This window comes from Chelonia mydas, chromosome 9 (assembly GCF_015237465.2).
Source record: "Chelonia mydas isolate rCheMyd1 chromosome 9, rCheMyd1.pri.v2, whole genome shotgun sequence".
Lineage (NCBI taxonomy): Eukaryota > Metazoa > Chordata > Testudines > Cheloniidae > Chelonia > Chelonia mydas.
The window spans coordinates 22,248,004-22,266,753 of record NC_057855.1 but is presented as its reverse complement, the minus strand read 5'-3'; the positions used below and the strand labels follow the sequence as shown (position 1 = coordinate 22,266,753).

Genomic DNA, 18,750 nt, shown 5'->3' with positions numbered 1-18,750 from the left:
ATGCCCCTATCTACATGCCAATATATTGCTTCGTGGGGAGGAGAGGACGACAAACCCTGGGTCCAGTCCCTATCCCCTTGAAGTCAATGACAAAGCTTCCAGTGACTCCAATGAAAGCAGGATTGGGCACTGTATTTGGAAACTCAGCATGGCCTGTATCTTCCATTGCAGGGAGAATACACTCTCCAGGCAAACAAACTCTGTGTACAGTCACTGATGATGGAGAAAGGGTGGACTTGTGCAGTTCAAGTGACTAGGACACACAAATTCATGTTACCCTCCAATTTGTTTTCCCCCTCTCTGTTTTACTTGGCACTGCCAGAACCAACAACGTTTTTTTAAATAGATGTTTTATGCCAGTTGCCTTCCTGCAGACCCAAAATGAAGCCATTTCCATGGCTGTTGAGGCTATACTGAAAGTAGTTTTTATTTAGTAGAGAATGTTGATAGTAGTAGTAAATGTATGCATGTAAACATAGCATGTCACACATGGAAACATGCAGATGCAATGCCCATATATGCTGTATTCAGTATACAAATATGTACATGTTCATATATAAATGGCCTTTAAGCCTTGTTTTAAACAGTTAAGAAGCCAAGAAAAATGCAGTAACTCAAACACAAAAAGAGATGTTTACATTTTTCATGGATCCTCCTTGTCATTTTCCATGGCATTCAGGTGTCATAAATCATTTAGAGCTGAACCATTTCTCTGCAGTTGTTATGCAGGGGAGTGAACTGTACGTCGGTATTAAAAGTCTCTACATTCTCCAATCCTTTTAAAAATATTTTTCTGTCTGAAGTTATATTTATTTTAAAGGAATATTTATTTTAGATAACAAATACTCTGTACTGATCTGTGAAACAGAAAACTGTTTTTACAAGCACATTTATTGTGAAATTCTCCCCCCACCACTGCTCTGCAAACCAAAGCAATTTAATTTTGTTTGTTTTATGTACTGACTGAACAGGAATGTAAGCTCCTAGCCCCACAGGTCACATAGGACTTAAATTGTGCCTCATAAAGTCACTAAAACTGAGGGACTGAGCAAAATATTCACATCTCTCTTTGTAGTTTAAGGATAAGTAAAGCTCTAGGGTCTCTTTTTCTTCATTCTGTGACAAACTGAATGAAAAAAGGTGTGTTAAGTATAGTAATGACTGCTGTCAAAAATACATAAATCCCAGTCCCATGAGCTAGAAAATCTCAAAAGTAAGATTCCACCAACCTCCATAGGTAAAATTAAGACATTAAGGAAAAGACAAATCTGCATTGCTCTTGTATATAAGGAGTACATTCATATGCAGAAATTTGCACTTTTTTAGGATTTATAAACGAATTTTGCCTAGATTGCCACCAACATTGGCCACCTTTCTAAGGGCTCTCTCTTTCTTGGCACTCAAGCATGTTCTTGGCACTCAAGTATGCTTCTTTCCCCCAATAGATTTTCACTTTTATAGGGGTTTGTCCCTCGGCTGTACCCTCAAATATGTGTAAAATAGTCTTGGGAAACAAATAGACAATTTCAGTTGTACTTAGGACAAATTTTGAGTATCAGCTGCCTCTCTCCTACTAAAATAGCTCCATAGGGCTAATTACAGCCACACCTATACAGAAAAATACCAAAACCTTCATGATGTTACAGGTCACATACTCTTACCTTGGACTTCTAGTCCCAGGGTATCCCATTTGGCTGGATGCCCTGAATTTTTTACCTCATATCTCAGGCATGTACACTCAGTGGGAATGTTGGAGGCTTACACGAGGCCCATACAGCACAGTAAAATTTAGATAGGCAGTACACATGGGGACAGGTCTGCATAGCTACCAGTGTGGCCAATCACGAGAGTTTTGTTTAGTATTTTTTTCTAGCCAGGCCTATAAGGGCTGTGTTATAGTGACTGTAGTTTTTGATCTGGCAAACTGTACTAATGGCAGTAATCCTAGGCAACTGATGCCAGGCACATGTTGTTCATACTTGAAATTTGGACTTAAAATATAAATTTGCAAAGCCCTAACTGATTTTGTTTATTACAAGTATTTTAAGACATCCATCACATGGTATCTGTTTTCACTTTACATACATTTAAAACAGACCCAAATAACACGCTATCCAAATTAGAGAGCATATATTTTGTGATCCTTTGCCGTATCTGTGACCTGTGTCTGGTAAGATCTTTAATGGTGACTAGCAGCCAGCAGAGTGTCAGAAATCAACACTTTCCCTCCCTCACCCCCCTCGCGCAACACACCTTTCACGATTTATGGGTGCTACACGTGCCTATGATGTGGTGTTCTTCAGTCAGTGCACTAAATGCCCCAGTAGCAACTATGGTGGTGAAACCAGACAATCACTGTGCTCTTGAATGAACTCACACAGGAAAACGATAACAGACAAAAACACCCATCACCTGTGGGTGAACACTTTTCACAAAACAATCACTCTATATCTATTTTTTTCACACTCCTTGAGCAACATAAGTTTTGCTGACATAAATGATAGTGTAGACATGGCCTAAGTTTCCTATACCTGAAAGAAGACTCTATATAAGCTTGACAGCTTGCCTCTCTCATCAATAGAAGTTGGTCCAATAAACGATATTACCTCGCCCAACCTTGTCTCTCTAGGAAATTGAGAGAAAAGAATTGTAGTAAGGAGCTCGTGTATTCTATGCCACATTGGTTGGCAAGGTCCAAGGTTGCTACAGTTCTATATCAGGGTCCCTAGATTTTGTGCTAGGTGATTTAAATGAAAAGATAATACAATCACTCCAGTAGCCCCGTGTTGTTTACTTTACGCTGGCTCTACATGTTTAGTCTTCAATATTCACAGTTGGGTTTTTTTGTACTGATAACTTTGTCACAGAACTTGTCAGGAAGGAAACCCAAAATTCTGATAGCACGATGGGGAACAGTTTGGTCTTTAGGTACCTGGGAAAATGAGGGAGTCAGTTTGTGAATGATGGATAAACACATTAACTGGATATTTCTGCTGAATTGATCAGCAAAGAAATATTTAACAAAGCTGGCATTTAAATAGTCGTCTCTTTGTTTCAGAGTTAACCCACTGATATGAAAGGGGCAGTTCATCCTTCTCAGAGCTGTTGTTTCCAGCTATCTGCAGACTTGGGAAGAAGAGATTGCAGCTGTTACACTTGGCTTACATTTCCAGGGTTAGTTTAATAACCATGAAAGCAAGAAAATTATTCTTTGTAAATGAAAGCTTAGGTTCTGGAGCACAATTCCCCATAGCAAACTTGGCAGATGTGGAATTATGGAGTACATGGGGCCATACCTCCAATAGGCAGAAAACCTTTAAAAAAAAACTGTCTTACAGCTTACTAAAAGTGGATAGGTTTGGGATCTGGCACATATCAACCTGTGGAACTCTTTGCCAGACAATGTTGTGAAGGCAAAGACTATCAGAGGATTAAAAAAAGAACTAGGTAAGTTCATAGAGGTAGGTCCATTAATGGCTATTAGGCAGAATGGATACGGATGGTGTCCCTAGCCTCTGTTTGCCAGAAGCTGGGAATGGGTGATGGAGATGGATCACTTGAAGGTTACTTGTTCTGTTCATTCCCTCTGAAGCACCTGGGAATGGCTTCTATTGGAAGACAGGGTACTGGTCTAGATTGAACTTTGGTCTGATCCAGTATGGCTGTTCTTATGTTATGTACTGGGATCAGATTCCAGAGGCATGGACCCACCACTGAATGTGTTCTGGTCCTGGTTCTTGTGAGATTTACCTTCTCTGGGTCAAATAGCTGAAGTATTATTTCTGAGTGCATGATGATGAATGCAGTTGTCACAGTATATGGGTGACTGGAGATAGGCAGGAAGGTCTCTGAGATAACCGGCCCCTAGACCAGGCAACTGCAATTGCATTAGCAGATCTTTCAGTGAAGTCTCTGAACTTGGACTCTACATGACATTCAGTATCACTAATGTTGTCAGTATACCAGTGTTATCTGTACAGATGCTGACTAGGTATTTCAGATGAGGTAATGGAGATTCTCTCTCATGGACATGTAAATATCAACATATATTCCTATTAATTAAACACAGAGCCTGCTTTATTATTCAGTGTAGGAATAAATGTATCTGGAAGAGGGAAAATATATGAGGCAGCTTCTCCTTTTCAAAAAGTTGCCATAATTGTGACTTGTGTTCATGTGAAATAGAGCATTCCTGTAACATCCTAGGATAGTGAGATTTGCATCACTTCATGAAACAGTGGCCTGGGGATTTGGCTTGTTAGTCTCGATCATATTAACATGATAATCATGGAATTCAACTGTTCTGATCATATTAAACAGTGAGCTTATTGGAAGCCCCTGGATGACTTTAAATGTACACGGACTGTTGTCTTTGTTAATAGTTTCTGCATAAATCTGTGGGTTGAACAATAAACAGCTTCAAACATGATAACTGTGGAAAAACGGCAGTCTCTCTTGAGTAAAAGTTGTCCAGCTTTCTATAAAAGTGCAATATTGTCTGCTTTGCTCACTTCACAGCTTAGCCGAAACTGAACTAAACCACCTAAATTTCTCATCTATGGTGTTTTTATTTTGGGAAAGATTTAGGGTAACTGAACAAGTTGTTCATGAGAGAACTTTTTAAAAATGTCATATCTTAAAACAATTTGGCTTAAAAATTCCAAATCGAGATAATATTGTTGTCCACAGTGAGGACTGGTGCCTTTAGGTATTTTTTCAAAGACTTGAATGGGTAATATTGTAAGCTAGCCTATCTATTTTTATGGGAGGCTTCAGAGAGCTCATGAGGTCTCCTGCTCATATTGTAATATCTCAGTGAGATTTCATACATATATTACAGTGTTTGCAGATGGCAGCCTGCAAATGTTTTCATATCAGTGAGTTCTGGTGTAGGAAATCGGGTTCCACATTGCACAACGGGTGGGGCTATGAAGGGGGCAGGAAGGGCTCTGAGCGGCAGGAAGGAGAGGAAGCTCAGATATTGTAATACTTGTCAAAGACTTCCATAGGGATGTCTTACATGGATAGGGTTGCCAACCCTCCTGGTTTCGCCGGGCATCTCCTGGAATCAGGCGCCATCTCCTGGAGGCTATGGAAACCAATTCGACAGAGTTTAGGCCGCTAAAAGTCCGGCAGAACACCAGGGCTAAGGCAGGCTCCCTGCCTGCCCTGGCCCCGCGCTGCTCCGGAAATGGCAAGCATGTCCTTGCGGCCCCTGGAGGCTGCAGGGGGTCCCGGCATGCTGCCCCCACCCTAAGCGCTGACTCCACAGCTTCCATTGGCTAGGAACTGCGGCCAATGGGAGCTGCGGAGTTAGCGCTCAGGGTGGGGGGCAGTGTGCGGAGCCCCCTGAGCGCCCTCCCCACCAGGGTCCACAAGGATGAGCTGGCTGTTTCCGGGAGTGGCGTGGGACCAGGGCAGGCAGGGAGCCTGCCTTAGCCCCGCTGCGCCACCAACTGGGACCCTCCTGAGGTAAGCACCGCCTGGCTGGAGCCCGCACCCCTTGCCCTCTCCTATACCCCAACCCCCTGTCCGTGCCCTGAGCCCCCTCCCACACCCAAACTCCCTCCCAGAGCCTGCACCCCTCACCCTCTCCTACACCCCAACTCCCTGCCCCAGCCCTGAGCCCCCTCCCACACCCAAACACCCTCCCAGAGCTTGCATCCCAACCCCCTGCCCCAGGCTCAGCCCAGAGCCCCCTCCCACACCCTGAACCCCTCGGCCCCAGCCCAGAGCCCCCTCCCACACCCTGAACCCCTCGGCCCTAGCCCAGAGCCCACACCCTCTCCCGTACCCCAACCCCCTGCCCCAGCCTAGTGAAAGTGAGTGAGGGTGGGGGACAGCGAGCATGGACGGGGGGGATGGAGTCAACAGGGTACAGCCTTGGAGAAGAGGCAGGACAGGAGCGAGGCAGGGCAGGGCCAGAGTATTTGGGTTTGTGTGATTAGACAGTTGGCAACCCTATACATGGAAGGTATATCAAGGGGCATGAACAGAGTTAAGGTTGCTTAGGACTTCTTAACTCTGCATTTTATGCAACTTTCTTAAATTAAAAATGTGTGTATTGTCTGTCTCCCTTCTCTCTGTCTCTTTAAAAGGTGAGCTTGATTATTATTACAAGTTAATGCATTTATTACATTACCATTTTAGCTTCATTATAACTTCCGTCTAACATGTATTTCCAAGACATTGTATGTGAAGCTAAAATGGTAATGAAATAAATGAAACAGCTTGCTTATCATTACAAGCTGTTAACTTTTTAAATGGCCATGTATTAATTTGACAAAAGTCCTAAATACAATATTGTATTTTACTCATGTGTCTTTTAATTTCAGAAAAAAACTTGACTCACTTTGTGGGCATTAAAGTCTCTTTGTTGCACTGTATAAAATTACTGGAAAGCATGTTCTTTTTATCTACAAGGATTTGTGTTCACACTCTTCACCCTTTAAAATTCCTGTGCCTTTTAAGTTGTTCATGGCTTTGGAAAGGCAACATATTTGACTTGTAAAAAGAGATAAATTACATATTCTTTTTAACAATATCTGGTCTCTTCTTGTGAAGAGTCGAGGGGAAATATACTATATAAATATAATAAAATTAAAAAAGTAGAGTGCTAACCACGTGATTAAATAAGACTGAGTATCCACCCTTCATTTTAACAGAAAACAAATAAAGATTGGAAAATACATGTGTCTTCATTACCATAATGTAAGCATTTAATTAGTTGTGGAAGAAATACACCAGGTACAGTGGAAGCTTTCTTTTAATATGAAAGAGTTATGTTGGATGGAGAAGATAGTGTTGCATACAGATGACTACTTTTTTGTTTTGAGGGGTTTTGGGTGGGGGAAGTGTAGGAAGGGGGTTTCATAACACATATCTGGTTCTTGCTTTTATTTGTCTACACTGGCAGATTGACATAAATGTCTCTTTGGTTGACCTCTGAAACAGGGCAGTTATTTCTTCTAATCTGATGAATGGAGCTTGAAACCTTGAAAATGAACCATTGTTCATTTTACCTTATACTTGTCGTTATACAAGTGTTGTTAAGCCCTGGTCTACACTAGGAGTTGAAGTCGAATTTAGCAGCGTTAAATCGATTTAACCCTGCACCCGTCCACATGACTAAGCCCTTTTTTCGACTTAAAGGGCTCTTAAAATCGATTTCCTTACTCCACCCCCGACAAGGGGATTAGCGTTGAAATCGGCCTTGCTGGGTCAAATTTGGGGTATTGTGGACACAATTAGACGGTATTGGCCTCTGGGAGCTATCCCAGAGTGCTCCATTGTGACCACTCTGGACAGGACTCTCAACTCAGATGCACTGGCCAGGTAGACAGGAAAAGGCCCGCGAACTTTTGAATTTCAATTTCCTGTTTGGCCAGCGTGGCAAGCTTGCAGGTGACCAATGCAGAGCTCATCAGCAGAGGTGACCATGATGGAATCCCAGAATCGCAAAAGAGCTCCAGCATGGACTGAATGGGAGGTACGGGATCTGATTGCTGTATGGGGAGAGGAATCCGTGCTATCAGAACTCCGTTCCAGTTTTCAAAATGCCAAAACATTTGTCAAAATCTCCCAGGGCATGAAGGACAGAGGCCATAACAGGGAACCGAAGCAGTGCTGCGTGAAACTTAAGGAGCTGAGGCAAGCCTACCAGAAAACCAGAGAGGCGAGCGGTCGCTCCGGGTCCGAGCCCCAAACATGCCGCTTCTATGATGAGCTGCATGCCATTTTAGGGGGGTCAGCCACCACTACCCCAGCCGTGTTGTTTGACTCCTTCAATGGAGATGGAGGCAACACGGAAGCAGGTTTTGGGGACATGGAAGATGATGATGATGAGGTTGTAGATAGTTCACAGCAAGCAAGCGGAGAAACCATTTTTCCCGACAGCCAGGAACCATTTCTCACCCTGGACCTGGAGCCAGTACCCCCCGAACCCACCCAAGGCTGCCTCCCAGACCCGCCAGGCGGAGAAGGGACCTCTGGTGAGTATACCTTTTAAAATACTATACATGGTTTAAAAGCAAGCATGTTTAATGATTAATTTGCCCTGGCATTCTTGGCTCTCCTGGATATACTCCCAAAGCCTTTGCAAAAGGTTTCTGGGGAGGGCAGCCTTATTCCATCCACCATGGTAGGACACTTTACCACTCCAGGCCAGTAGCACGTACTCAGGAATCATTGTAGAACAAAGCATTGCAGTGTATGTTTGCTGGCGTTCAAACTACATCCGTTCTTTATCTCTCTGTGTTATCCTCAGGAGAGTGATATCATTCATGGTCACCTGGTTGAAATAGGGTGCTTTTCTTAAGGGGACACTCAGAGGTGCCCGTTCCTGCTGGGCTGTTTGCCTGCGGCTGAACAGAAATGTTCCCCGCTGTTAGCCACGGGGGGTGGGGGATGAGTGAGGGGCTAGCCACGCGCTGTGGGGAGGGAAAATGCGACCTTGTAACGAAAGCACATGCGCTATGTATGTAATGTTAACAGCAAGGTTTACCGTGAAAGAGTGTACCCATTTTTCTATAAAATGTGTCTTTTTAAATACCACTGTCCCTTTTTTTTTCCTCCACCAGCTGCATGTGTTTCAAGGATCACAGGATCTTCTCCTTCCCAGAGGCTAGCGAAGATTAGAAGGCGAAAAAACGCACGCGTGATGAAATGTTCTCTGAGCTCATACTGTCCTCCCACACTGACAGAGCACAGACAAATGCGTGGAGGCAGACAATGTCAGAGTGCAGGAAAGCACAAAATGACCGGGAGGAGAGGTGGCGGGCTGAAGAGAGTAAGTGGCAGGCTGAAGAGAGGGCTGAAGCTGAAAGGTGCCAGCAGCGTGATGAGAGGAGGCAGGATTCAATGCTGAGGCTGCTGGAGGATCAAACCAATATGCTCCAGCGTATGGTTGAGCTGCAGGAAAGGCAGCAGGAGCACAGACCGCCGCTACAGCCCCTGTGTAACCTACCGCCCTCCTCCCCAAGTTCCATAGCCTCCTCACCCAGATGCCCAAGAACGCGGTGGGGGGCCCTCCGGCCACCCAGCCACTCCACCCCAGAGGATTGCCCAAGCAACAGAAGGCTGGCATTCAATAAGTTTTAAAGTTTTAAACTTTTAAAGTGCTGTGTGGCCTTGTCCTTCCCGCCTCCACCACCCCTCCTGGGCTACCTTGGTAGTTATCCCCCTATTTGTGTGATGAATGAATAAAGAATGCATGAATGTGAAGCAACAATGACTTTATTGCCTCTGCAAGTGGTGATCAAAGGAAGGTAGGGAGGGTGGTTAGCTTACAGGGAAGTAGAGTGAACCAAGGGGCGGGGGGTTTCATCAAGGAGAAACAAACAGAACTTTCACACCGTAGCCTGGTCCAGTCATGAAACTGGTTTTCAAAGCTTCTCTGATGCACACCGCACCCTCCTGTGCTCTTCTAACCGCCCTGGTGTCTGGCTGTGCGTAACCAGCAGCCAGGCGATTTGCCTCAACCTCCCACCCCGCCATAAATGTCTCCCCCTTACTCTCACAGATATTGTGGAGCGCACAGCAAGCAGTAATAACAGTGGGAATATTGGTTTCGCTGACGTCTAACCGAGTCAGTAGACTGCGCCAGCGCGCTTTTAAACGTCCAAATGCACATTCTACCACCATTCTGCACTTGCTCAACCTGTAGTTGAACAGCTCCTGACTACTGTCCAGGCTGCCTGTGTATGGCTTCATGAGCCATGACATTAAGTGGTAGGCTGGGTCCCCAAGGATAACTATAGGCATTTCAACATCCCCAAAGGTTATTTTCTGGTCTGGGAATAAAGTCCCTTCCTGCAGCTTTTGAAACAGACCAGAGTTCCTGAAGATGCGAGCATCATGTACCTTTCCCGGCCATCCCACGCTGATGTTGATGAAACATCCCTTGTGATCCACCAGTGCTTGCAGCACTATTGAAAAGTAACCCCTTGCGGTTTATGTACTCGCTGGCTTGGTGCTCTGGTGCCAAGATAGGGATATGGGTTCGGTCCTATGGCCCCACCACAGTTAGGGAATCCCATTGCAGCAAAGCCATCCACTATGATCTGCACATTTCCCAGGGTCACTACCCTTGATATCAGCAGATCTTTGATTGCGTTGGCTACTTGGATCACAGCAGCTCCCACAATAGATTTGCCCACTCCAAATTGATTGTCTGGCATTGCAAGCTTCCACAGAGCTATTGCCACTCGCTTCTCAACTGTGAGGGCTGCTCTCATCTTGGTATTCTTGCGCCTCAGGGCAGGGGAAAGCAAGTCACAAAGTTCCATGAAAGTGCCCTTTCGCATGCGAAAGTTTCGCAGCCACTGGAATTGTCCCAGACCTGCAACACTATGCGGTCCACCAGTCTGTGCTTGTTTCCCAATCCCAGAATCGGCGTTCCAATGCATGAACCTGCCCCATTAGGCACCATGATGCCCACATTGCCAGAGCCCGGCCTTTGAGAGAAGGTCTGTGTCCATGTCCTCATCACTCACGTCACCGCGCTGATGTCGCCTACTCGCCAGGTATCACTTTGCCAGGTTCTGGTGCTGCATATACTGCTGGATAATGCGTGTGGTGTTTAATGTGCTTCTAATTGCCAAAGTGATCTGAGCGGGCTCCATGCTTGCCGTGGTGTGGCGTCTGCACAGAAAAAAGGCGCGGAACGATTGTCTGCCGTTGCCCTGACGGAGGGAGGGGCAACTGACAACATGGCTTACAGGGAATTAAAATCCACAAAGGGGGTGGCTTTGCGAGAAACTGAATGGCCCCTCAAGGATAGATCTCAAAACTCAAGGATAGAACTCAAAACTGGGTTTAGCAGGCTGTTGATTTCACAGAGGGAGGGAGGGAGGAGAAAATGAATACAAACAAATCTGGTCTATTTCTTGTTTTGAGCCACTTCATCTATCTTTATACATCTTGCTGACAGCAGACTGTGCAGTACGACTGCTAACCATCGTCAACACCTGGGTGCTCAGCAGAAGACGGTGCGGTATGACTGCTGGCCATCATCTTCTGCTAGCTGCAGATTAAAAGACAGTGTTGGACTGAATCGCCACAAGATGAAACAAGGGAAATGATCTGGTTGAGTCACTCCCATGTTTGCCCAGGCGCCCGGTTAAAAGAGCACCCAGGACTACATCAATGACAGCTACCAGTCATACTGCACTGTCTGCTGCCAAAAGGCAATAAACTGCTGCTGTGGAGCAATGCAGTACCACGTCTGCCAGCACCCAGGAGACATACGGTGACAGTTAGCTGAGTGGGCTCCATGCTTGCCATGGTATGGCGTCTGCACAGGTAACTCAAGAAAAAAGGTGCAAAACGATTGTCTGCCCCTGCTTTCACGGAAGGAGGGAGGGAACGGGGGCCTGATGATATGTACCCAGAACCACCCGTGACAATGTTTTAGCCCCATCAGGCACTGGGATTTCTACCCAGAATTTAAATGGGCGGCGGAGACTGCGGGAACTATGGGATAGCCACCCACAGTGCAACGCTCCGGAAGTCGACGGTTGCCTCGGTACTGTGGACACACTCCGCCGACTACATGCACTTAGAGCATTTGTGTGGGGGGACACACAATCAACTGTATAAAAACGCTTTCTACAAAACCGACTTCTATAAATTCGATCTAATTTCATAGTGTAGACATACCGTTACAAGCTACACTTCAAATTAGAAGTTATGCCAAACAGGTCTGTCATTTCTTTCTGAAATATGCATGGGATCAGTTTTCCTCTTCTTCTTCTTCTTTTTTTTTTCTTCTTCTTCTTCTTCTTCTTCTTCCTGATTTATGCTCATTCCTATGCCAGTGAGGGAAGGAACAAATTTCCTAGTAAGACACGACATCTGTGTTGTTCCCTTCTCCTGATGTCATGCTGGAGAGTCCAGTTTGCCCTTGGAGTCTGTGGGGCTGGGTGCAAGACAGGATGGCACTAAATGCCAGCTACTTAGGCTCTCTATAGATGCTGAAATGTGGATCTGAAGAGAATCCAGATAAGCCTTCATGCTGAGACGTACCACCTAAAGGACCTCCTGAGCTTCATATGGCTGTATCCATAGAATCCTTTTCTTATTGAATTGAGCCCTTGCTGTACCTCCTATAATACTATCATTTTATGGGACATGGACATTATTGCAACTGAACATGGCCACTGAGTAATGTCATCGACTGCAGAAGGATAAAAGGCCTAACTTTTATTATGCCATCTCTATGGATTATAAAACAAGCACTGTATTGTTTAATTAAATGTTCCACGCATTATAGGAGTTCTCTTATCTGTAGAACAGTGTTATCATTATACCCAGTTACAGAAAGCTTTATTAACTATGTGTAATGATTGATTTTTAAGATTTCTTTTATGCAATCTGTGTCTATCAGTTCATAATCAACCATACTGCAACTTTGCTTTATTAAACTGGTACTTGTTTCTTAAGGTGATAATAATATACCACAAGAGAAGAATTAAAGCCAGTTAGAAACACCAAGCACTATTCCCTCACAAATACCTATGAAGGCTAAGAATTTCAAACGCGTCTTAGGCCAGCTCTACTCTTCAGTGTTTTGTTAGGATAGTTGTCAGTCGGGGATGTGAAAAAAAACCACACACACCTAATCAATATACCTATGCCAGCAAATCTCCCAGTGTAGATGCAACAGAAGGCTTCCGTTGGCCTAGCTGATGTCATTCAGGGAGGCAGTGTTTATTACACCCACAGAACTCCTCCTTCTGTTGGTATATGCTGCGTCTACACTAGGGGGTTCTGCCGGTATAGTTATACTGGGGTAGCTGTTGGCAGAGCCTATGTAGTGTATACAAGGCAAGGCCTAAGGGATTTTGACACTTAATTCCCTTTGGCTCTTTGAAAATCCAAGCCGAAGTCATCACCAATATGTGATATATCCACCTGTGATACTCTTTTTTCCCCCACAGTGGCTATGCCCTGGAAATATAATTCACTTTAAAAACTTTCTTTCAATAGTTATTGTTTTTATTAACCAGTAACATATGGTCATTCATCTTAACCCCTCTCTCCTTGCCAAATGATACTGAGAACTTAAAAAAAAAAAAGAAGAAGAAGCAACAAGTGAGGCCTTCTTTGAATATTCTTGTTTGCCGTATAGTAGTAATAATCTCTGTTTCTTAGAATAAATGGTCTAAGATTGATTAAACACTTCAGTCTTTTTCTGACTGTTCATCTCAGTAGCTATGTATTGCTATGCATACTACAAAAAGACAAAAATTATCATGTAATTACAGCCTGATATCCCCAAAATGACTACTAATTTACTCTGTAGTGAAAATTTTATTTATTATAATTAAACAATCATAAAAGTAAAGCCTATCCAAGGCTCCAGGAGCCCTTGTCCACAATTAACAATGAAGTCAGTGTGCACTAAAATCAATGTGGACCAAAATAACAGCATATCTCTACTGCCAATCAGTCCACAAGAACATATTTCTCAATAAAGTCCTTCTACCCCTCAGATTTCGAACAAAAGCATCCCCAAATATCTACTAAAAAAGACAGGTTTTGTAGCATATCCAGAAGGTCAACATATTTGGTTTACTTTGGACCTAAGGAGACAAATCCAACATTGGAGCCCTTCTGTAGAACACCTTTGCGATATCTGTTCACTAACTCTGCTCATAGCACACAATCTGAATAGGAGTAGTGACAGCATAGAACCCTTTAGAGCCTCATGTGTGGTATTCCTGTATTTGAATTGCATTTTATGCTTGCTGTTCATGCAACAGCATTACACTATCCACTCCTTTTCCCACATTTTATTGAACTCTGCTTCTATATCATACTCTGCTAGGGTCTGCTAACATTTCAAAACAGTTTCACTGCAGAAATGTCTGCTTTCACAAACTGAACTTTCTAAAACATTTGCTTCAGTGGCAGAAAAATCACCATGTTTGGTCTCTAATTGAAGATGATTGTTTTTTTGTTTTTGTTTTTCTTCTGGAAGGTTTCAGCAAATTTTTTTGGCTTTTTTAAATTATGGGAAAGGAGGAGGAAAGATACTTTCCCCATTGAAAAACAAACTTTTTTGGGAGCAGGGCTATGAAAAATATAGGTAACATTTGAAGATTGATATAAATAATTCTTACTGTGCGTGGGGTTTTTTGATTGGTCTAAACATGATTCTTATGATAGTTTGAATATTGTATACTGAGCATGCTCAGTAGAATATGAATCAATCTACAGGTGCACATTTACATATAGATTTGCTACACATATGTGAGTATACTTTATGCACCTGCCTTAAATCAGACAACTCATGTGCATAAAATTCTGCACCTACGTAAGTGTTTGCAGGATCAAGGCCTAAGTGTGTACATCCTTTTTTTCTTTAGGGTACTTATAAGATCCCCAGACAGAGCCTGTAATCTTCTCAAGATGAATAGCTGCGTAGCAAGGAGCTTAAAAGTCATGTGAGCCGGATAACTGCTGACTTTTCCTTTTAGTTCTTTCCCTTTTCCTGTACCCTGTTTAAACAAATGAACAAGAAACCTAGGAAATTTAGTGCACATGTGAAAGTTGCATGGTTAAAATAAAGGCAGCAAATGCAGAAGTTAAGGACCTACCAGCAATGTTAACTCAATCACCTTGCACATATTTTTCCTATTTCTCATTTTGTGCTTAAATATATATTATTGTGTGTCCTAATGCCATGCAACTCAAAGCATATGCACCACAACTACCTCTGTTGGAATCTTAACTTTTGCATTGCTGGAATTTTGTGACATTAAATATTCATCCTTAATTTGTATTAATGTACTTATTTGTCATTAATATATTCATACTACTCATTAAGAGTTCCATACCTGATCTAATTAATTAAACTGAATAATAGATTAAATTTAAGGACACTGTACAGATCTCTACTCTGATCAATCCCGAGGCTTTGTAAGAAATGTTTCCTACATCCTCACTTAGTGTGGAATCCTTTGCTGTACTACAGTAACCATCATCATTACCCAAAACACCATAAAGCAAAGTCTCAAGTCCAGCATGGTCAGTTACTGTATTTTTGCAAATGTAATTTTGAAGGTGCAACTAGGGATGATATTGAGAACATTAATTAAACGTACAGTATACGGAAGTCCTTTTTAATGCTATTTTTGGAGTCAGCAACTTTGCATGTTACAGTTGGCTTCAATGAGCTAGAATATAATAAAATTTATTAGTCTTTAAGAGAGTTATTTCTAGAACTACCAGTAATTAGTTACTCTAGTTTTAAAAAAATAGATTAATTAGAGAGAGTTGGTGAAAACTCATAATTATATGGAATTATCTATTTACATACTCCACTGCACTTGGTGCTGACCACTAGTAGCATTATAATTACAGTTAAATTTAATCCTCTAAACTACAGGCAGTCTAAATCTGCCATCAAACCAATGGCAAAACCTGCAGAGATGTCATCTTGGTTTTAAAAAATCCCTACTTTTTCTTATTATGTATAATTTAACAGTTTTTTTTATAAAAAGGCATTTTTAAAAGTCCACCAAGTGTATAAGTTATTAATGTAATACATGTGTGTTAAATTCCATAACTGTTTGAATAATATAGCTGTTAAACCTAAATTAAAGGTTATGAATAGGAGCTTAGTGTCTTAGTTTTCACATTAGACTACCAAGCGAGTATCAAACTCTCCAGTGTGCTTGTCTGTTTTGTTGGTGGTGGTGGTTTTTAGGGATTTTATTTTACGGGTTCTTAGAAATTAAAAAAAGAGGGAAGGAAAAATAACTGGTACAGGCTCGGAAAGGAGTCTGGGAATGTGAGCCAGGGGTAAGGAGGGGAGGCAGGGGTGGCGGGAAAAAGAGACTGGGAGACAGGAATGGGGGAGACAGATTAGTTGAAAAGCCAAGAATTCCTGAGTCTCACCATTTCTCTGCTATCAGCAAATATCTGTGAAACTCATTGGCAAAATGTGTGTCTCATCATCCTTGTGGTGGTCCACATAGAGGATATTACTGAATGAGGCAGGGGTCCCAAAATACTGTGTGATGCTGTGATCAGAGATGGTATCATTATGCATACGCATATGCGCAAGGGTGCAGAAATAAGGTTCCAATGGACAACCGTAATTCTGGCATTTCCTAATTTCTGAGTGTTTGATTTTACAACCTTAATAATGTGCTTTTAATATAGGGTGTGTGTGTGTGAGTGAGAGAGAGAGAGAGAGAGAGAGAGAGTGGGGAAGGGTGGATATACCATTCTGCCATAAAATAGTTAACAGTCCACATTTGAGTACCCATAATTAAGATCCAAAATTTAAGATTAAATAGAGAGAGAGGTGGTTGTTGCTTTTTTTGAGGTTATCGTTTGGGTTTGTCTTTCCATTTATCAACTTTACCTAGAAGATTATGACAAAACATTCACAGTATCTAGCTGTCTCTGTTCAATCTCATACAGAGGTAGTTTTGGTCGATGACCTCTTTGTAGCAATGGATGAAGATCAGATACACAACCTAAATTATAAATCTGTCATCTGCCTTTGACACAGTTAATTATGCTTTATTACTGACTCATGGACAGATCAGATTATAAATAGATGGAGCATCTTTGCTCTTTTGGAGAGATCCATCTGGGATTGGATATTGCTATTCTGCTGCAAAAGCAGACTCATGTAGGGTTTCTGCAGAGTATATTTTATTATCTTTTATTCAATGTATGTATGGGGCCATTAGGATGGTTAATGAGGAGACATGAGCTGAAATGCCTTCAGTATGCTGATTTCAGAGTAGCAGCCGTGTTAGTCTGTATTCGCAAAAAGAAACGGAGTACTTGTGGCATCTTAGAGACTAACAAATTTATTTGAGCATAAGCTTTCGTAAGCTACAGCTCACTTCATCGGATGCATTCAGTGGAAAATACAGGGGGGAGATTTATATCCATAGAGAACAGTAAACAATGGGTGTTACCATACACACTGTCACCAGAGTGATCACTTAAGGTGAGCTATTACCAGCAGAAGAGCGGAGGGCGGGGAACCTTTTGTAGTGATAATCAAGGTGGGCCATTTCCAGCAGTTGACAAGAACATCTGAGGAACAGTAGGGGAGGGAGATAAACCCATGGGGATAATATGGGGAAAGTTTTACTTTGTGTAATGACCCATCCACTCCCAGTCTCTATTCAAGCCTAAGTTAATTGTATCCAGTTTGCAAATTAATTCCAATTCAGCAGTCTCTCGTTGGAGTCTGTTTTTGAAATTTTTTTGTTGAAGTATTGCCACTTTTAGGTCTGTAATCGAGTGACCAGAGAGATTGAAGAGTTCTCCGAGTGGTTTTTGAATGTTATATTTCTTGACGTCTGATTTGTGTCCATTTATTCTTTTACGTAGAGACTGTCCAATGTACATTGGTCAAACTGGACCCCCTCCACCCCCGGCTCTCCTGCTGGTAATAGCTCACCTTAAGTGATCACTCTGGTTACAGTGTGTCTGGTAACACCCATTGTTTACTGTTCTCTATGGATATAAATCTCCCCACTGTATTTTCCACTGAATGCATCCGATGAAGTGAGCTGTAGCTCACGAAAGCTTATGCTCAAATAAATTTGATAGTCTCTAAGGTGCCACAAGTACTCCTTTTCTTTCAGTATGCTGACAACACCTAACTTTTTTCTATTATTTCACCAGCTGGTGCAGCATCTTCCCCAGCGTTTGTTTGAGATTGGAGCAGTTGATTAAAACTGGATTAGATTAGAGTGATGATGGTATGTATAGAGAAAATATCAGCCCCATTTGTCACCAGTGTTCACAACTTAATGTTAGATCCTCTGCTTCTGTTAGATGGTCACATAGCAGCAATGAGTAATGCAGGTGTTTTCATTTTGCATCTTGTCAGAGGTTGTAGTCATTTCTTTTTGAGGCAGACCTTGCTACCAGGACCCATGTCTATGTTGCATGCAAGATCTACTTATAGGCTAAAGGTAGTGGAGAATACAGCAGCCCATTTTTTGAGTGAGGCATCTCTTCAGGAACACTGTCATGGTTAGTGGGCTTTCCGTACCTCTGATCCCACCCGGTGTCAGCACCCCCCCAGCTCCCTGTCCCCCCTTTCTCCCCCCCCCACAGCCCCAGCGCCCCCCAGCGCCCCCCAGCTCCCTTCCCCCTCCCCTCGCCTTCCTCCCCCCCACAGCCCTAGCGCCCCGCCAGCTCCCCCCCCCCCACAGCCCGAGCACCCCCCCCAGCCCTGGCCTTCCTCCCCCCCCACAGCCCCAGCGCCCCCCCCCAGCTCCCTTCCCCCAGCCCCGGCCTTCCTCCCCCTCCACAGCCCCAGCGCCCCCCCCAGCTCCCTGCCCCCACCTTGTGCCCCTCCAGCTCCCTTCCCCCTCAAGCTGTCACCTGGCTCAGAGTGGAATTACATGATTCTCCAAATCTGATCATGCCCAGCCTGCAGGCCTCTGTGATCAACTGTGATTACTTCAGCAGGAGCAATTCTGTTCCCTCTGGGAGCAATGACCAGTGACCAAACAGCATTCTTAAAACAAAGGCTTTATTAAATTTATTAGAACAAAAATACTTCAGAGAAAACACGTTCAAAATAATAAACCAGACTATACACACGTCTACTTTTCCCTAAGTCTTACCATTTGCTGGATCTGGGAAGGCATAACTCCTTCAGACTTTCTCCTCAAAGGGTACGTCTTCACTACCCCCCAGATCAGCGGGTAGTGATCTATCTATCGGGGATCGATTTATTGCGTCTCATCTAGACGCGATGAT

General features: G+C 43.3%; 1 protein-coding gene across 1 annotated transcript in view; it reads left to right on the top strand.

Moving 5' to 3' along the window:
• The window catches only part of IQCJ (IQ motif containing J), a 303,641-nt gene extending 288,915 nt beyond the window's left edge, over positions 1–14,726 (top strand). Inside the window, exon 6 of the mRNA XM_043522393.1 lies at positions 14,370–14,726. Coding sequence (XP_043378328.1) covers positions 14,370–14,402 — 33 coding nt within the window. The 3' untranslated portion in view covers positions 14,403–14,726. The remainder of the gene's footprint in view (positions 1–14,369) is intronic.
• The last annotated feature ends 4,024 nt before the right edge of the window (positions 14,727–18,750 follow it).